General features: G+C 50.5%; 1 protein-coding gene across 2 annotated transcripts; it reads left to right on the forward strand.

The window, feature by feature from the left end:
* The first annotated feature begins 4,287 nt into the window (after positions 1-4,287).
* SLC22A14 (solute carrier family 22 member 14) lies at positions 4,288-19,181 on the forward strand. Of its 2 annotated transcripts, XM_024756866.1 has the most exons (11): positions 4,288-4,931; positions 5,647-5,750; positions 5,969-6,131; positions 6,962-7,122; positions 12,972-13,089; positions 13,358-13,455; positions 13,708-13,922; positions 15,556-15,576; positions 15,931-16,062; positions 16,670-16,874; positions 18,688-19,181. In XM_024756866.1, exons 1-11 carry the CDS (start codon positions 4,416-4,418, stop codon positions 18,854-18,856), a joined length of 1,902 nt encoding a protein of 633 aa, XP_024612634.1. In that variant the 5' UTR covers positions 4,288-4,415; the 3' UTR covers positions 18,857-19,181. The 2 variants fall into 2 exon arrangements, 1 of the variants encoding a protein (XP_024612634.1); XR_003004783.1 differs by lacking the exons at positions 4,288-4,931; positions 5,647-5,750; positions 5,969-6,131; ... (2 more) ...; positions 13,358-13,455; positions 13,708-13,922 and having other exon boundaries at positions 14,848-16,560; positions 16,679-16,874.
* Positions 19,182-19,199: the final 18 nt, after the last annotated feature.

A 19,199-nucleotide genomic window follows, 5' to 3' on the forward strand; every position in this document is an offset into this window, starting at 1 on the left:
GCCAGGGGGGGGAGGGGCCCCCGCCCCAAAAAAAAAAAAAAAAAAAAAAAACCCACAGGACTTTACAGCCCATAGAGTGGACCTTACCATGTACAAATTTTTAAAGAAAATCATTTAGGAGATAGAGGGTGGAATGCAGACTGTGATAAATGAATGTAACTGTATTACACATGTATGAAAAACATGGAATTTTAAATTATTAAGCTGTTAGTGACTTCTAATTTAATCTCACTGTAGTCAGAAGACAGGTCTATATGATGCCTATTCTTTGAAATTTGTCGTGAGAACTTCCCTGGCGGTACAGTGGTTCAGACTCCCTGCTTCCAATGCACGGGGTGTGGGTTCAATCCCTGGTTGGGGTACTAAGATCCCATATGCCGTGCAGTGCGGCCAAAAAGAAAAAAAGAAAATTTCTGTCAAGGCTTGCTTTATTGCCTAGTGTATGATAAAGTTTTGCAAATGCTCTGAGTAGGCTTGAGAAAAATGTGTATTCTCTAGTTGTTACATGCAGAATTTTAGAAATGGTCATTAGTTTAGTCTTGTTAATTGTGTTATTAAAATTATCTTTGCTAAGTTTTCACATTTTGACCCCTTGAAAAGGTGCATTGAAATTTCTCATTATGGTATTAGAGCTATCAACTTCTCCTATGAGTTATACTCATTATTGTTTTATATATTTGAAGACATTTATTAGGGTCATATATATTTAATTTTTTGGTGTACTGAACCTTTTGTCTTTAGATAATGAACCTCTCTATTAATGATACTTTATGGGTTTTTGTTTTGTTTTGGTAATAGTATAGCTAAATCAGATTTCTTTTGGTTACTGTTTGCCTAATATAACTTTTTCCATCCTTTAACTCTCAGCCTTTTCATGTCCCTGTGCTTTAAGTGTGCCTTCTTACAGAGTGACCAAGTTGTCATCAAAATCAAAACACTTGTGAGAGGGAAAGGGCACGCTATGAATAATTACACAAGCATAAAAGACATAAACTGGGTATGTTCTGGGAAATACTGGCCACCCTGTTTATTTATTTTTAAACATTTATTTATTTTTTTGGCTGTGCCAGGTCTTAATTGTGGCATGCGGGCTCTTTTAGTTGCAGCATGCAGGCTCTAGTTCCCTGACCAGGGATGGAACCTGGGCCCCATGCATTGGGAGTGCGGAGTCTTAACCACTGTACCACCAGGGAAGTCCCGGCCGACCTATTTAAAAACAGCATATTAATTTGACTTTTCAAAAGCTCAATCTAACTATCTCTTTTAACTAGTGATAATCAATATACTTTGATTCATTTTTCCAGTCACAATTACTGAAATCCACTTTTTCTACGTTTCCTTTTCTTCACTTTTTTGATTGAGGTCTTGTTTTTGTTTTTCTCTTTAGCCTACCTTTTTCCACTGCTGTTTTCTAGCTATATTATTGTAGTGGTTATCCTTAAAATTTTATCATGCAAATGTAACTTTGAGGGACTTCCCTGGTGGTCCAGTGGTTAAGACTTCGTGCTTCCACTGCAGGGAGCATGGGTTCGATCCTTGGTCAGGGAACTAAGATCCTGCAAGTCAGGCTGCGTGGTGTGACCAAAAAAAAACCAAAACGATAAAAGTAACTTTGAAATCTTGGTGTCTTTCTCCTACACCTTGAACAATAGAAAGATTTTAAGATACTTTGGCTCTCATCATCTCCATCCTGAAATATATTATTGCTGCCCACCATTTTATCTTTTTTTTTTTAACTCCACAATTGAACAGAGCTTTTATTATTTAATGCAATCAATATTTGGATTTGCTTACATGTTTACCATTTAGATTGCTCATCACTGCCTATCAGTTTGTCGTCTTGACATAATTTTCCTCCTCCTTATCCTCTTTTTTTTCCCCAATGGTTCCAGACCCATTTATTGATGAGTTCCTCTTTTATCCAGTTTCTGAACTCTTTTTTTCACTATACCGTATATTTCTGCTCCAAAACTTTTTTTTTTTTTTTTTTGCCATGCTGCGAGGCTTGTGGGATCTTAGTACCCCAACCAGGGACTGAACCCGGGCCCCTGGCAGTGAAAGCTCAGAGTCCTAACCACTAGGCTGCCAGGGAATTCCCACCAAAACCATTCTTAATTGTTTGAATTTTGTATTATTTTAGGATTTTTCATTTTCATATACATTTTATTTTATTTTATTTGGAGCATACCCCTCCTTAACTTTTAGAAGTTCCATTAAATCAGATCTGTTGCTAACTCAATTTTTGACTATAACTCTCTTCATTTTACTCTAATTGACAGATAATTTTGCTGAGTAAGCAATTCTAGGTTGGCTGTTATTTCCTATCAACATGTTGAAGATACTCTTCACTCTCTTCTGGTTTCCTTGTTGCTTAACAACTTTTGGTTATTTCTTTAAAGAAAGAAAGGAAAAAGAAAATTTTAAAGTCTTAGAGTTAGGGCTTCCCTGGTGGCGCAGTGGTTGAGAGTCCGCCTGCTGATGCAGGGGACACGCCCTGGTCCGGGAAGATCCCATATGCCGCGGAGCGGCTGGGCCCGTGAGCCATGGCGGCTGAGCCTGCGCGTCCGGAGCCTGTGCTCTGCAACGGGAGAGGCCACAACAGTGAGAGGCCCGCGTACCGCAAAAAAAAAAGTCTTAGAGTTAAACAATGAGTCTTCAACATTATAAAGCTATTTATAACAGTAATTAAAGTAGTGGTAACATTTTACCCTTATGAAAATGTCATAGACTTGAGATCACAACTTGGATCCTCAATGATTCAGGTGTTTTATCTTACAAGTATGGGTTTGGTCAGTTTTAAGATAAAATTCCTCCAAATATGTTGTCCACAACTTTTGTTTCTTAACAGAAGTCTGTAGACACGGCTCATTTGTCCATGATCTATCTTCTCTCTAGATGTTTTTGAAAATCTTTTCTTTGTCACTGGTGTTCTGCAGCTTTGTTACAGTGGGTTTCTCTTTTATTTATCCTGCTTGGGATACACTGTTTCCTGATTCTAAGGATTCATGTTTTTCAAATTTTAGAAAATAGATTGCTCTTATCTCCTTAAATATCGCTTCTCTCTTTCTCCCACTGGGCCTGCAACTAGATGAACGTTAAATCTTCTATCTTCTAATTCATCTTTGTGTCGAATCTATTTAACCTTCCCTTTAGTGTGTTTATTTCAACAAGTTGTTATTCAATAGTTTTTATTTTTAGAAGTTGTGTCTTCCCTCCAAAGGTGTCTGCTTTTTGCCTCTGGTTATAAGTCCATTTCTGTAATTATAACTTCCATCTCTTACTCTCAGAATGACTTAACTTCTTATGGGTTAGATAATATTTGTTTTGAGCCCTTGGCTTGATCTTAATCTGTGAGAGCCTTGCAAGCTTAGTTTGGAGAAATTTTCCTTCAGAGAAGACCTGCATCTGCTTTTGCTGGTAGCCAAGGGGTGCCCCAACCCAGGACCTCTTCAGCCCCGCTTAGTTTCCCCACTTTGCTGCTGTTCCAAGGTAATATCCTTACAGTCAGTGTTGCTGCCTCACTCCTCCCCTCCGCCTGCCATTCCAGCTTCGCTCTCTGTTGCTGTCTGTCACCCTACCATTTTGGTGCCCCATGGCACCAGCCCTGTCTTCTCATCTCTGTGATCAAGGCTTGCAGCCACCCACCTTGGCCTCAGTTCATGGCCACTTCAGAGCCAGATTTGTGTGTGTGTGTGTGTTTTGGTTTTTTAATTAATTTATTTATTTTTGGCTGCATTGGGTCTTCGTTGCTGTGCGCAGGCTTTATCTAGTTGCAGCAAGCAGGGGCTACTCTTCATCGCGATGCGCGGGCTTCTCACTGCAGTGGCTTCTCTTGTTGCGGAGCACGGGCTCTAGGCGCACAGGCTTCAGTAGTTGTGGCTCGCGGCTCTAGAGTACAGGCTCAGTAGTTGTGGTGCACGGACTTAGCTGTTCCACGGCATGTGGGATCTTCCCAGACCAGGGCTCGAACCCGTGTCGCCTGCATTGGCAGGCGGATTCTTAACCACTTCACCACCAGGGAAGTCCCTGTTTTTTTTTTTTTTTTAAGGAATGGTCCCTGGAGACCTCTCCTACCTTTTGCAAGACTGGTGGTGCCTCAGTGTGTGTGCAAACAAAGTTTCCATTGTGGGGAAGTTGCAGGAGAGCTCCTCAGAACCTAGTCATTCATGATAACAGAAGCAGAGCGTTTTCTAAAACATTAAAAAAATCTTAAGTGCTCTATACACATCAGGGATGGGTGGGCCAATGGGGGACAAATTAAGAAATTTCAGAAGCGAAGGAGGGAAGTACAGAGAACATCAAGGTTGGGATCCAAACTGTTTCAAGCCAGTTTCTGGCCAGTGCCTCCCACGCTGGTCTATGATATCTGAAAAGTGGTGTCAGTGAAGACTGAGCTGCATCCTCTCTTTGAACAGATGGCAAAGGAAAACAACTTCAAGGTAGAGTTCAAATCCCAGCATCATCTCAGGAGCTTCCACCAACATGGGGCAGCAGAAAGCCCCCGTTCCTGTTCTCTGGACATGCTATTACGCAGATTGAGGGCCATAGAAGCCAAGCAAGACGATAAGGTTACCACCATCGTGGATGCAGTAGGGGAGTTTGGCACATTCCAGCGGAGGCTGGTGGCCCTCACCTTCATTCCCAACATCCTGTCTACCTTCTTCTTGTTTGCTGACATCTTCATGTTCACACCACAGAAGCCCTATTGCAACACCAGCTGGATACTGGCAGTGGGCCCCAACCTGACGGAGTCTGAGCGGCTGAATCTGACCCTGCCCCGAGCACCCAATGGCAGTTTCCTGACTTGCCTCATGTACTTGCCTGTGGACTGGATTCTGGATTCTATCATCCATTTTGGGCTCAACCGCAGAGACTCATGTCAAGATGGGTGGATCTATCCTGAGGTCAAGAAGCGATCACTGATCAATGAGGTATGCCTTGTCCAGAGTTGTCTGTAGCTAACCCAGGACCCCAGAGATTTGCCCTCACCCTCACTGAACAGGTGGGGAAACTGAGGCTCAGGGAGGGGAAGCAATTGGCCCAAGGTCAACCCTCAGAGGCTGGGCCAAGGCAGAAACAGGATTCCTGCTGCCCAGCCCTGGTCTTACAGGTCTTAGCCAGGAAGCTAGAGTAGATTGGGGACTAGGCACAGATGTCAGGTGGCAGGGTTTGCCACCTGCCCGGGGAATTGCTTCTGTAGTTGTGGCTCTGCCCTCTGAAATCACAGAAATTAGGGAACTGGGGAAAGAAGCATCTTTGATCTTGTACCTCTTATGGAGTTTCTCAGCCTAAGCTGCTACCTGGGCCCTTCACAGCACAGACCTGCCCAGTTTGATTCTCTAGGGTGAGGCCTAGCATCTGTACTTGGAAGAGGGTCTTGGGTGATTCTAGCCTTTGCTCGGTTACCTCTTCACCCAGCCCCCTTCTTGGCCTGTGTCTCTGGTCCCTCTCTCCAGGCCTAACTCCTAGAGTCTGCCAGATGCAGGATGGGATGCAGAGGTAACAGAGCTGAGGCATGCTGCACACAGTTACCTGCCCCTGTCCCAGGCCCCTTCTGCCTAAAGGTCCACCCTGGGTGGAGGCTCAGTGTCAACCTAGAAGGCCCTGGATGGAGGCCTGTGGCCAATCCCTGCGTAGAACCCCCAGTTTGACTCGGTGTGTGGCAAGGAACCGAATCCGGAAATCGTGCAGAACATGTACTTGGTGGGACTCTTGACAGGGTCTTTCCTCTTCGGGTTCATAACTGACAAGTAAGTCTTCCAGAGTTCCCTCTGGTCCCTGGGACACCCCTGCCTCCTCCTTGTGGCCATTCAGAGCTGAAGGGTCTCATTTTAGGGGAGGCAAGGGTAGGGGCCCTCCGGAGGCGAGTGTACGGCTCGGGGCCTGGTCTTGGTGCTGGGAGCGGGCTGGGGCCAGCTACATAGGTCCATGCACTTGGCGCAGTCTCCCCTCCCTTCCACGCGCGCAGGCTGGGCCGCCACCCAAGCATCCTGCTGTCACTGCTGGGACTGATCATCTTCGGCCTCGGGACAGCCTTTGTCAACAGCTTTCACCAATATCTGTTCTTCCGCTTTGGCGTGTCCCCAGCTGCGGTGGGCTACGCCATCAGCAGCGCGTCTTTAACAGGGGGAGTTGTGGCCCAGTCAGGCAGGCTGTGGAGGCCTAGAGATGGCAGAGAGTCTGTGCCCACACTGCCCTTGCACTGTCATCCCCCTGGTACCCCACGCATCCCCACTTCATACCCCTTGCTTCCCCCACCTGGGCCAGGTAGCTGCTAAGCCCTCTATATGTATTGCCTCCTTTCATCCTGGCAACTGTCTGTTCGGTAGGCACTAATCTATTACTCCTTTAGCTCAGGAGGATACTTGAGCCTCAGGAAGTTAACCGATTTACTCAGGGTCACACGACAGTTCAGTGAAGGAACTGGGATTCCACCCCAGGCCTGTGTGATGCAAAATTCCCAAGTGCCCAACAGGAACCTGCTGGGAAACCCTGCTCCCGTTTCTCATTGGGAAATTTTCAGAGCCCAGCCAGAGGGAACTGGGTCCTCCACAAAGGCCAGGGCCTAGGTGGCCAAAACACTGATACGCTAAGAACCAAGACAAGGACAGTGATGTCTCGCCTTGCCTGTGTCAGGCCACATGTGAGGTGCTGTACCCAGGGCCAGAGCTTCTCAATGACAGGCGTGTGGTCACGGGGAGGTGTTCCAAGGGAACAGCCAAGTTGATGACAGATTGGAGGCTATGTCTGTGGTTTGGAGCCCAGGCAAGTGTGCCCTGGGGGCGCAGAGGCACTATGCCTGGCTTTGAAGTGCTGTCTCTGGACCCGGATCCTGAGCAGGCAGAAGAAACCCAGTCCCTGAGCAGGGCTGGGGCATCTCAGAAGGCTGGGGGCAGGGGCAGCCCTGGGTACCCTGAGCTGATTATGATTTTATCCTCTTGGCCTCTGCACAGTCACTGAGTGGCTAGTGGGCATGCACCGGGCCCACACCATCATCCTGGGACACAGCTTTTTTGCTATGGGGGTCATGTTCCTGACAGGACTTGCCTACAGCCTTCCCCACTGGCAGCTGCTGTTTCTGGTGAGTGGGGCACCTGTGTTCCCCTTCATCTCTTATATCTGGTGAGCAAACGAATACAGGGCATGCACAGGGGTGGGTCTGTTGGGCTGGAGGTTGAGGGGTGTGGAGGGTCCTTGAAGGGCTGGAGTGGGTGGGATTTTCCCTGGGAGAAAGTGTATGGGGAGCCAAGGGCAGAGCCTCTGGAACCCCAGCATTAACCGCATCAGAGGATATCCTCAAAGAGATGTCAGAGAGGTGGTCAGAAAACCAGAAGGAAAGGTGTTGAAAGGCAAGAGTTCGAGGACAAGGGAATGGTCAGGGTTGAAGGCAAGAAAGGTGAGGCTGGAGAAGGGTCTGTTGGCCTTAGTGACCTTGACGTGGCTTCCGCAGAGCGGCAGGAGGTTGAGGAGTGAGGAGGAACTGAAAAAATATATCCATCCAGGAGGTGACACTTCCCCAGTGTTGGGCTGAGGCAGGCAGGGGGAAAGTGAGGACGTCTGTGGGCAGCTAAGGCAGAGTCAGGGAAGGGTCTCTGATGTTTTTAATTGTAGGGGAGTCACAGACCTGAAAGACTGAAGCTATGAAGGGACAACTGATGGAGCAAAACTTGGAGGAGTAATGAGGAGGGACTGGGCACAAGAGCAAGATGGCACTGCTTACTATGGGCAGGTGGCAAAAGGAGAGGAACGGGGCTTCCCTGATGGCGCAGTGGTTGAGAGTCCGCCTGCCGATGCAGGGGACACGGGTTCGTGCCCCGGCCGGGGAAGATCCCACATGCCGTGGAGCGTCTGGGCCCGTGAGCCATGGCCGCTGAGCTGCGCGTCCGGAGCCTGTGCTCCGCAACGGGAGAGGCCACAACAGTGAGAGGCCCGCGTACCGCAAAAAAAAAAAGGAGAGAAACGGAAGAGAAGGCAGATAGGGAGGTGAGAGGGAGCAAGCTGAAATCACCTTGTTAAGGGTTAGGCAGTTCTGGGTGAAGAAATGATCATACTGAACCTTGACATGATCACATGTTATCTTGACAAGATGGGCGTGAGTCTCATGTCCCAGAGGCTGGAGGGAGGGGTGAGGGAAGAGGCTTCAGAGGGTCAGAATAGCTTGCCCAAGGTCACACAGCTAAAAAGTGGGAGACCTGGGATTTGACTCAGCCTGTCCGGCTCCAAAGCCCCTGCATTTTAACCACTGCACCGTACACAATATGGATTGTAAGAATTGGGGTTACCAGTTAAAAGTGAGAGCACATAGGTGGCTTGGAGACCTTCCAAATTGTGCAGAAGCTGGAGACCAGCTTTAACAGTCGTTGAGATACCCCTAATGAGTGTGAGGACCTGGACCCAGTTGATGCCAGGTAGCATGGCATGTAGCTGGGAAAGAGGGTTGCATGACTTGATCTATTTTTTTTTTTTTTGGTGTTGGGGGGGAGGTATAGTTGTTTTACAATGTTGTGTTAGTTTCTACTGTACAGCAAAGTGAAGTACTATTTTATACATATTCGTGTATCTATGTCAGTCCCAATCTCCCAATTCATCCCACCACCACCCCCCTCATGACTTGATCTTAAAACATTTTTTAAAATGTAATTAATGCAATTGATGCATATGGTTAAAAATTAAGTAGTATCAAAAGGTTTGTGATGGAAAACAAGTCAACAATTTCAGCTCCCCTCAGCCCTCAGATCCTTTCCCAGAAGCCATCACACTGATCTCCCTTAGGGCTTTCTTCCAGCCGATGTCTACATAGTTCTACATTCTATGAGTAGACAGCTTATTGAATGGGGCACAATTTTTCTTCAACCACTACCTGCAGACATGTGCTGTCAGCTGTCCCTCGCCTGACACTTGACAATATCTTGGGCAGGTTGTGTCTCTTTCCCATCATTCTTGGTTGTAAGAAAAAGTCTCATTTTGATCACTAAGCTTCACTGGCAGTCATTAAAAAATCCAGTCATGTCCCCATTTAAAACTTGGTCTTATGTCCAGTTCACACCTTCTCCCTGGTGGCTAGGTAGCTCAACCTAGTCTGTTCTGACCTTTGCTTTCCTCCTCTGTCTCCCTGCTCTGATATTCCAGGTTCCCAGCATCAGAGAAAAACGACAAAAGATGTGTCATCAATGGTCAGTGTCCTCCATAGGGCAGATGTTCAAACGCCCCAGGAGCCCATCTGTGGGTCTTCAGAGTGTTGGCATTTCCAAATGCTCCAGGCACTGTCATTGTGACTTCCTCCAGCTCCTGTCCCTAGCAGTTCACCCCATAGCCTCTTTCTGCAGAGGTCTTCTCGCCCTAGCACACGGGGTGCCTTCAAGACATCAGGGTCCACTTGGCTAAAAACTCATTGGCCCCCACCCCGCAGGCTGCCACTGTGGGCTGCTCACACCAACCTCCTGCCTGACCATACCCAGAGGGAGAAGGGACCCCAATCTCTGGGTTTGTGTAAGTCCTCCAAATTCAGGAGACACACAAGGACTCTACCAGAAACTCTTCTGTCTAGAGTACAGGTACCATGGCAAGCCCACAAGTTTCTGAATCAGCAAGCTCCAGCCAGAGAATGGAAGGACAGACTCCCTTTCTCTAAGGCAGTGCCCTTCACCAGGCTTAGTGCCTTCTCACTTCCATGAACAGGAAATTTCCAGCCTTTCTCGGTGGCTAAGGGAGGTGGCTGCTGGGCTGTTTTATATTATTATTATTTCTTTAATAAGTCCTCTCCTGCATGTGGTAACACCTCTCTTTAGAAGGTGAGGTTATCAGCCATTCTTACTAGCTTTGGGACTTAGCTGAAATTCCAGGCAAAAAAGTGCCACGTTACATTCGATTATACCACTCTTCCTTTCCTCTGATTTCATTTTTTTCGTGATAGCATTTGGATTTTTTAAAATTTTATTTTATTTATTTTTTGGCTGTGTTGGGTCTTCGTTGCTGCGCGCACGGGCTTTCTCTAGTTGCGGCAAGCGGGGGCTACTCTTCGTTGCAGTGCGCGGGCTTCTCATTGCGGTGGCTTCTCTTGTTGCAGAGCACGGGCTGTATGCGCACAGGCTTCAGTAGTTGTGGCACGTGGGCTCAGTAGTTGTGGCTCTCAGGCTCCAGAGCACAGGCTCAGTAGTTGTGGTGCACAGGCTTAGCTCCTCCGCAGCATGTGGGATCTTCCTGGACCAGGACTCGAACCCATGTGCCCTGCATTGGCAGGCGGATTCTTAACCACTGAGCTACCAGGGAAGCCCTGGAATTTGTTTTATGAAAATAAAACTGCGAAACATTCTCAAATGGTTTTTTTTGGCCACGCCGTGCATGGCATGTGGGCTCTTAATTTCCCAAGCAGGGATCACACCCGTGGCCCCTGCATTGGAAGTACAGTGTCTTAACCACTGGACTGCCAGGGAAGTCCTCAAGTGGTTTTTAGGATACAAGTTAGAGTTTCCTTTTTTCTCTCCTGTCCCCTACATCATCTGTGTCCTCTGGGGTCCATTTTTTTTTTTACTTATTTTGGGCCCTTTTTAATTTAAGAGGTTTTCTTTACTATCTGGTGACCTTGGATCATCCTTTCTTTTTTTTTTTTTTTTTTTTTTTTTTGAAACCACTGCGCCACCAGGGAAGCCCCCATCATTTCCTATCTAAGAGTAAGTCACTAAGAAGCTAATGGGGAAAACTGCACAGGAGCTCGTTGACTGGTAATCCTTTAGGGCAAGAGATTGCAAATTGATTGGAGCATCAGAATCACCTGGGGACTTGTTAAAACATTGAGGATAGGGCCCTGCTCCCAGAGTTTCTGGCTCAGTAGGACTGGGATGGGGCCTGAAGACCTGCATTTCCAGCAAGTTCCCAGATGATGCTGATGTGGTTGATCCACTGATCACTGTAAGGCCAACTGGCCCGAGGCAGGGGAACACAATCAGACTCACAGGTTGCATCAGACCGAAACTCTCCGGACCCCCCAGTTCCAGAAACTGACCTGGAGACTTTCCGGACCACCCAGTTCCAGGAACTGACCTGAGGACTTTGCACCCGGCCCAGCCTTCCCACCTTTCGAGGGGCGGGACTAACGGTCCCCCAGGATACCCGAAAAGACCACCAAATAAGGAATACCCTGCGCCCTCCCAGATTCACCACACCCCTTTCCCTTCTTCCGCTATAAAATCTTGCCCAACCCTCGCCCGGGTGCGATTTCTCTGGCCCCCTTTCTCTGGGACCAGTGAACCTCACCCGGGAGCGCTCCCTAATAAAGCTCACTTGAAGCTTTCCTCTGTTTCGCGGTGCCGTTTGTTAAGATCCGACCTTACAATCACACTTTGAGAACCACTACTACTGCATGCTCAAATGTCAGGTACCTTTTCCCTGAGGGATCCCAAAGCCAGTGAGTTGCCCGGCTCAGGCTGCTCTGCTCCCCAGTGGAGCTGGAGGCTCGTACCCTTTTTATCATCATGGGACTTCTGCTCAGTTCCCCTATTTACCCTCAGCCTTGTCCCTGCTATTGATGCCTCTCTTCTTCCTCAGCCTTGATGCCAAAAACTCGGCCTCTGTGCACCAGTGCCAAATTGAATTTCAGAGACAGAGTTTTGTTTGTTTGGTTTTGTTTTCTGGCTGCGTTTGGGTCTTCACTGCTGCATGCAGGCTTTCTCTAGTTGCAGTGAGCGGGGGCTGCTCTTTGTTGCGGTGCGCGGGCTTCTCATTGCGGTGGCTTCTCTTGTTGCAGAGCACGGGCTCTAGGGCGGGCCTCAGTAGTTGCAGCACGCGGACTCAGTAGTTGTGGCACGCAGGCCCTAGAGAGCGTGGGCTTCAGTAGCTGCGGCGCACAGGCTCTAGAGCGCAGGCTCAGTAGTTGTGGTGCACAGGCTTAGGTGATCCGCGGCATGTGGGATCTTCCTGGACCAGGGCTCGAACCTGTGTCCCCTGCATTGGCAGGCAGATTCTTAACCACTGTGCCACCAGGGAAGACCCTTGGTGACTTTCTTGAGGACAGTTTTGCAGCCTTAGAGTGGAGAAGGATAACAGGGTGACTGGTTGCTGGCCCCTGGGTCTGGGGGGAATAGGAGCAGGGGCAGGTAGAGGGGTTGACGTTGTCTCTAGAGCCCTGGGTGTGTGTGTACAGTGACCAGCCACAGAGTCCAGGCTGAGGCGGGAGGAGGGACAGTTGCAAGAACACAGCAGGGGCTGATGGCATAGTTTGTCAAGAGTGCCTTACCGGGTTCATACTAGCTCTGACTCTGTGACCTTGGGCAAGCCCTTACTCCCAGAGACTGAGAATAAAATGGGAGTAATCATACTAGGTCAGGGCTTGAGGGGGGGCGGCGGTGATTAACAAACTGATAAGATAAGGGCACTTAAGAAGTGCTTTAAATGTTAATCTGTATGGATTCTTCAACCTGGTAGGAAGAACCCGGGGCCTAGGGTTATTTTGAGGTCAAAGGCAATGGGAGATGTGGCGGGGAGATGGGCCAGAGTGGAGACCTCTATTCACCAAGGCAGGGGCTGGGCCCTGGGGTCAAACCTGGGATCCTTTCCCTATACTCTCCAGGCTATTAGGAGATGGAGAGGAAACAGGAGAATTTCCCAACTACAAGAACGAGGCTCTAATAGCAGGTGTAGACGGGGAGGACAGTATGCCTGGCAGGTGGGGACAACCCCCAAGATAGAAAACAGCTCTTAGAGGTGGCTCCGAGGAAAGGAAGCTGTAGTGCAGAGGCAGCCAGTGGGCAGGGTGTCACTGAGCAGCAGTGGGTACTGTGTATGGCTTGGGCAGGGGACGGGCTGACTGCCGAGGGTGGGCGAGGGAGGCCAAGGTTGATGGTCGCCTTCAGGGCCTCCAACATCTGAGTCACCTCATGCTAGAGCAGGATGGCCACCGCTGAGGCTGGGATGGTGCCAACTTGGGTCTGCGGAGCATCTTGGAGTGATGGGTAAGAGAGGGGCGGGCTATGCAGGATTCTCCCAGAGTCCCCACGGTGGCTGATGATGAAAGGGAAGCTGAAAGAGGCCAAGCAGGTGCTGTGCTATGCAGCTGGTGTGAACAAGACCATTCCTTTAAGTCTGCTGGATAAGGTAAGAAGCTTCAGGCCTAGAGTGGGACCAGGGCAGGGGGCTATGCAAGGGCCTCTTCCCTCCTCATCCTTTCAGGTAGGACCTCGGCCCAAAGGGTGTCCCCAGCCCACTGCTTGAGGAGTATGGTGACAGCAAAATCAAGCCCTGCCAGGGGAAAGACAGAGGCCAGGCTGGCCCTGTGGGGGGCAGGGGGGCCGTGAGTCCTGTTGGGGGAAGGAGCAAGCTGGGGTCTCGGCCCTGCCTCTGGCTGGTCCTGCTTGTCCTGTAGCTGCAGTTGCCTGGAACGAAGGTGACTACGGCCTCTATCCTGGACTTCTATTGCAACAGGCACCTCCGCAAGGTGACCTTGGTGATGTGCAGCATGCGGTGAGTACCCAGCAGGGACTGCAAACGGTCTTGCAGACCAGGGGTACAGGGAGATGATGGGCGTGGGCAAGCTGCAGGGGGAGCATGGCCTGAGGACCCTGGTGCAGCCTGCAGAGCCCAGATCTCTGTGCTCCTTTCTCTCCTCCATTGCCACCCTGCTGCGCTCTCCTCTGCCTCTGTCTTGATTCCTGGCCCCGGCTTTCTGTGTGTGTCTTTTCCTCTAAGTGTCTCTCTTCTGGCAGTGAATTCCAGGTTTGCTATCGTTTGCAACTATTATATGCTGAGCCTCAGGATGAAGGAATTGGGAGTGAACATCCACTTCACACACGTGATTCCTGGCATGATGGAGGTACCCGCCCGGCTGTGCTGCATCTTTCTCCTTGAGCAGTTGAACAGGAAGCGAAGCCTGATTTTGACTTTCTTCCAAGGTGCCCTCATGTGCTTCCTTAGCCTTCTGCTCCCCTCAGGTACAGCTTCCCCTAACCTCCCACTTCACCTCCCTGATGCCAACCCCGGCCTTCCGGCTTCCTCAAACCCCTGCCTCCTGCCTCCTGCCCCTATCCAGCCAACAAAACACCTTGGCAGTTAGCCTCATGCATCCAGACCCCACCTGCCCTACAGAGGCCCCTGCATGTCCTGAGCAGGGGCCATTCTCTAGAGCACTGCCCTCTCGGAGGGGAGGGGGTATCCCAAACAGGGCGCTTGCAGCTCCCAGAGACCTGGGAAGGGAGGACGTGCTGTCCAGAGGAATCGTCCTTGTGCAGGAGAGTGGGCAGCCTTCTTCTGCCTGATTCCAACTCCTGTCAATAATTAAATGTGAACAGATGCAGCAAAAGTAGTCCTTAAACTGCTACCGCTGCCCTGTCTCATCTGTAGTCTCACCAGGAAAAAATCACTTGCCCACTGAAGATTGAGTGTAACATTGGGCCAAACTCTCAGGAACAGTTCTTGCATGGAGGCCACTCCTTCCCAGGGCGGGCACAGTGTTCTGCGCCCTGTCAACTCAGAACTAGGGAAGGAAATGGGAGGGTGGGCTGGCAATATTTTCAGAATTTCAGAGAACCTTAAGACAATGCATATGCTCCAGGTCACAAGGCTAGAAGAGTGTGGCGGGGCTGAGGATGTGGACATTAAGATGTCAGTGTTGGGGGCTTCCCTGGTGGCGCAGTGGTTGAGAGTCCGCCTGCCGATGCAGAGGACACGGGTTCGTGCCCCGGTCCAGGAAGATCCCACATGCCGCGGAGTGGCTGGGCCCGTGAGCCATGGCCACTGAGCCTGCGCGCCCGGAGCCTGTGCTCCGCAGTGGGAGGGGCCACAACAGTGAGAGGCCCGCGTACCGCAAAAAAAAAAAGATGTCAGTGTTGGGAATATCCTGCCGGCCCAGTGGTTAGGACTCCGAGCTTCCATTGCAGGGGGCCCCAGGTTCAGTCCCTGGTCAGGGAGCTAATCCTAATCCCGCAAGCCACGTGCCATGGCCAAGAAAAAAAGATGTCAGTGTTCATTCACCTGATCAGAATTGCTGACCACAATAGCCCCCTCAGCCACTGGGGCCGGGATGGCGGAGCCTGGATGCGGGGTCCACCTCAAGGGGCTCCCTCACTTTCCCTGGGGTCTGGAATTTTGTGTGTCTTGACCTGGACTCTTCCTCTCCCAGATGTTGACAGTGTTGACAGGCTAAAACAAGATGGGGGAAACAAAGCCATTGTTCAATTTCTATTGTCTGGTGTTTTTTTTAAAAAGTGGGTCTATAATGAGTCAAGCAGAAATGTCTGAAACTCTCACATGTGTGAGAGAAACTAGGAGGAAAATCCCCAATATATAAAATTAGATCTCCGGTTTCATCCCAGAGCCAAGTAAAGCCAGACCCAAAGTGGGGAGTGGGGAGGCCTGGGGCAGGGTCCAGCAGAGGCTGATAGGGAAGGAGCTGAAACTCCTGGCTCCAGGTCAGTGAGCAGGGGGTCCAGCCCCCAGCTTCCCCAGGCCTGAGGAAGGGCATTTCCCAGGCTCTTTTCTTCCTCCTCCAATGTACGTGTCTGGAGTTGGGCATCCCGGAACGTCTAGCTGTTCAGGCCCCAGGGACCAGGCTTGCAGAGAATGAAGGGGAAGTGGGGAGAGCCCTGAGCAGGGAGCCCGGCACACAAGGCGCAGGCCTGGGGCTGAGTGGATGCTTCAGGAAGAGCTGGACATGGGGTGGGTGAAGCTGGGTGAACACGTGGAATACAGGGAGGCAGAGGTGCAACAGCTGAGTCCACACAGTAGATGGTGGCCTGAGAGGCCACAGAGGTCCCCACTCCACTGACCAACTCTCCCACTGCAGATGTACTAATTCCCAGCCTGGCTGGGCCTCTAGCAGACTGACCCTCCTCTGAGTCTGCTGGCCAGCTGACCAGGTGGTCTGGGTGGACCTTCAGATGCCTTCTAAGAGGGATTGAGGGAGGGCCGGTGAGCAGGCCCCCCAACCTGCCCCGAGGGAAGGATGGCCACATTGTCTGGCCACAGAGTTGAAATCCCTCTTGGTCTTGATAATCGTGCTTGGAGAGTTCAGCCTGGCCGCCACGGTCACCGTGTTCTACATCTACACTTTTGAGCTCCTCCCCACCGTCCTCAGGTAGGGGGCCTGGTGGGTGATGGCCATGGGGGCATGGGGAGTGTGGGGCAATAGCAAGATGAATAACAGCAGCTGGGATCGGGCAATCACCTGGTGAGAGGCACCCTGCTAAGCAATTTACATGGGTTACTCCATCTAACCCTCACCAAAAAAAATCCCCCTAACACCATCATTAACCCTATTTCAGACAGGACATCAGAGAGATAAGGGCACTGGCTCAAGGTCAAACATAGCAGGTGACAGAAGTGGGATTTGGACCTAGGCGGTCAGACTCCAGTTCCTGACTTGCACTGACTGCCTGAAATGTGACTGGGCCGCTCTGAGGTTCAGGCCCTTCTCCACGGGGGCCCTTGGTGATGGCTACAGTATCCTCCTCCCCACCCTCCCCCGCATACCCACGCTATGGTGTGTGGTCTTACTTTTCCCACTCCTGGACCCATGAAGAAACTACTACCTACCTTGCAACAGTAAAGAACTAAATTCTCCAGGGTTGCACAGTGAGTTGGGACAGGGTGGAGATGCGGGGTTTTCCCTAAAACCTTTTTCCACCCTACCCAGTCTCTGGGCCCAAGAAGCCCCCAAATGAACTTTCACCATTCCCTTCCGGGGCGACAGGTCTGGGGCTACTGTCTCTGGTCTGGGCAGCTGGAGGTATCTCGTCCTTGATAGTCGTCAGCCAGAACATCGCCATCCTACCCGTCTTTCTCTGCTGCATCTCAGCCTGCGTGGCTTTGTTCTTCTGTGTCAAGCTGCCAGAAACGCAAGATCAGCCCATCCCTGACAGCCTGAAGCACCTTCCCCCAGAGAGAAGGTAGGTGTGTGAGGCTCCTGGGCTCTGGTCAGAACAGGGCCTCGTTCTCAAGCACTGTCCATCCCTGCCCCCTTGCCAGAAGGGCCTATGATACAAGGGCTACTCTGTGTCCACAGCAGACTCCCTAGCTCTACTGGATGCCGCCACGTACCTCTGTCCAACTCAGCCTCTGCCGGCTCCCATCCTGCCTGGCTCTCCTGACCTAGCCTGGGCCACGTCTTCTTCTTTCCTCATCCCCTGGTGCCTGTCTGGACTGGGGTGACGCCCTTCGAAATACTCAGGGCTCCCTCTCCTCCCAGGGCACAGGGGACTGGCTTGGAACCAGCTTTCTGAGTACCTCTCCATTCATTTCTGAACTCCCAGGTGCTCACAAAGGACCCAGTCTTGATTTACGACTCTGGCCTCTTGGCCCCAGTAGCCCAGGACCCCATGTGGGAAATGCGCTCCACCCAACTGCTTCATGGGCGCTTCTGGTCTCAGGTCTCCTAGTGCCACTGGAGAAGGCTTGTTATGATTGGTAGCACCATCCCTTCTGGGTTTTGGGCCAGCAAAGCCCAGAACTCTCTTCCTGGACCTGAGCAACAGGGAGGGGCAGAGGCTGCTTCATGTCCTACAGTGCCCTCTGCTAATAGCACAGGGGCCTTTGGCCTTCCTCAGTCCTCCTCCCCACCACCCCCTCCTCCTTGCCTCCTTTTTCAAACTCTCATTGATACCACCTGTGCTAGGCATTGTACCAGGGCTGGTAAGAAGTCCCCAGGCTTAAGCAAGCCGTAGTTTATAGGGAGACAGATACACAAACAGTTATCACCAATGGACTCTGACAGAGGGATGTACAGGACGTATAGGGACCCCAGGAGGGAGGAACTTTAGTTTGGGGAGTTGGGGCAGGTTTCCCAGAGAAAGTGATATTTGAGTAGCGCTTTGAAGGATGAATAGGCGTTTGCCCCATTGTAGAGAGGGGGAGTGCCATGCAGCAGAGTGACAGCATAGTAGGTAAGAACACAGGCTCTGGAGCCAAAGGGTCTGGATTTCTATCTCTGCTAACACTTCCTAGCATGTGCACAGGGAAGTTACATAATACTTCTGAGACTCAGTTTCTACATGTGCAAAATGGGATGATAACATAGTAATAATAATAGCTAACCTGTATGGAGCATTTACCATGTGTCAGGTCCTGTTCTAGATACATGCCTTTTCACATTTCATCCTAACAACCACCACCTACAATAGTGACAGGTAGGTCCTGTCACTATCCCTCATTTTATAGGTGAGGAAACTGAAGCACAGAGAGGTAAAGACATGGAGCTGAGCCTTCCTATCTCATAGGGATTTGGGAAGGTTACACCCATATAAAGTGGTTGGAGGAATTTCCTGGCGGTTCAGTGGTTAGGACTTTGCACTCTTAATGCAGAGGGCCTGGGACTCGATCCCTGGTCAGGGAACTAAAATCCCACAAGCCACATGGTGCGGCCAAAAATAACTAACTAACTAATTAATTAATTAATTAAAAAATAATAAAGTGGTTGGCACAGTGGCTCGAGGCAAGTGCTCAGTAAATGCTCGTGATGAAGATGGTGGACAGCGTCCCAAAGATGCAGAAGAGTGAAGGGTCTGACTAGGGTTGGGAGATGGAATAGGTCTGCTCCTGGAGGTGAGGGTCCCTCCCGGGCTCATGGCGAAGCTTGGCTGGGGACCTGCCAAGGCGTGGGAAAGACCCACCTCTCAGGAGTGCAGAGCCAGGCCTGGCCGGTGCTGCTTTTCTCAGCTCCCAAAAAGAGGCAGCTCATGAGTTTTTCTCCAATGGCTTCTTCAGGACCTTGAGCGAGGACATGTCGAGCGAGGACATGTTATGTGACGATGTGACAGAGGAAGTGGCCAAGAACACCATTTTCAACGCCACGGTGACAAATGTGGACCAAGACAGTCTCTCCAACCTGTCTTTGCAATCTGGAGAAGAGGAAATAGACAAACAGGAGGACTGAGGGCCAGGCCCCCAGATGATTTCGGGCTGGAGTTGAGTGGCCGGATCTGGGGCTGTGGATCTCAGACCATGACTTCCGGTCCCAGTCCAGCCTGGTGGGGGCAGGGTCAGTCCTGCCCCGAGGCCAGCCCTGGCGATCCAAAAATGGCCCCTTCTCAGGGAGCTAGGATGTGATTCATTCCAATAAAGGTACCATGTTGGACTTGAGATGACTAGGTCAAAATTGGCTATGTCTGGAGGACCCAGAGGCCCAAGCCAGGAGGAGAGTAGTTCAGACAGGCTTTTCAGAGTCCTTAATGTCTTAGCTGACCTCTGAGGACGAGGAGTTGTCTGATTGGGGAGTG

This window comes from Neophocaena asiaeorientalis, unplaced genomic scaffold, assembly GCF_003031525.2.
Source record: "Neophocaena asiaeorientalis asiaeorientalis breed wild unplaced genomic scaffold, Neophocaena_asiaeorientalis_V1.1 scaffold265, whole genome shotgun sequence".
Taxonomy (NCBI): Eukaryota; Metazoa; Chordata; class Mammalia; order Artiodactyla; family Phocoenidae; genus Neophocaena; species Neophocaena asiaeorientalis.

Coding starts and splice junctions, on each gene's coding strand:
- SLC22A14 (XM_024756866.1), top strand. CDS start 4,416: ATGGCAAAGGAAAACAACTTCAAGGTAGAGTTCAAATCCCAGCATCAT. Junction 6,132..6,961: donor GCGCGTCTTTAACAGGGGGA/GTTGTGGCCCAG, acceptor ACAGTCACTGAG/TGGCTAGTGGGCATGCACCG. Junction 16,875..18,687: donor CACCTTCCCCCAGAGAGAAG/GTAGGTGTGTGA, acceptor TGGCTTCTTCAG/GACCTTGAGCGAGGACATGT.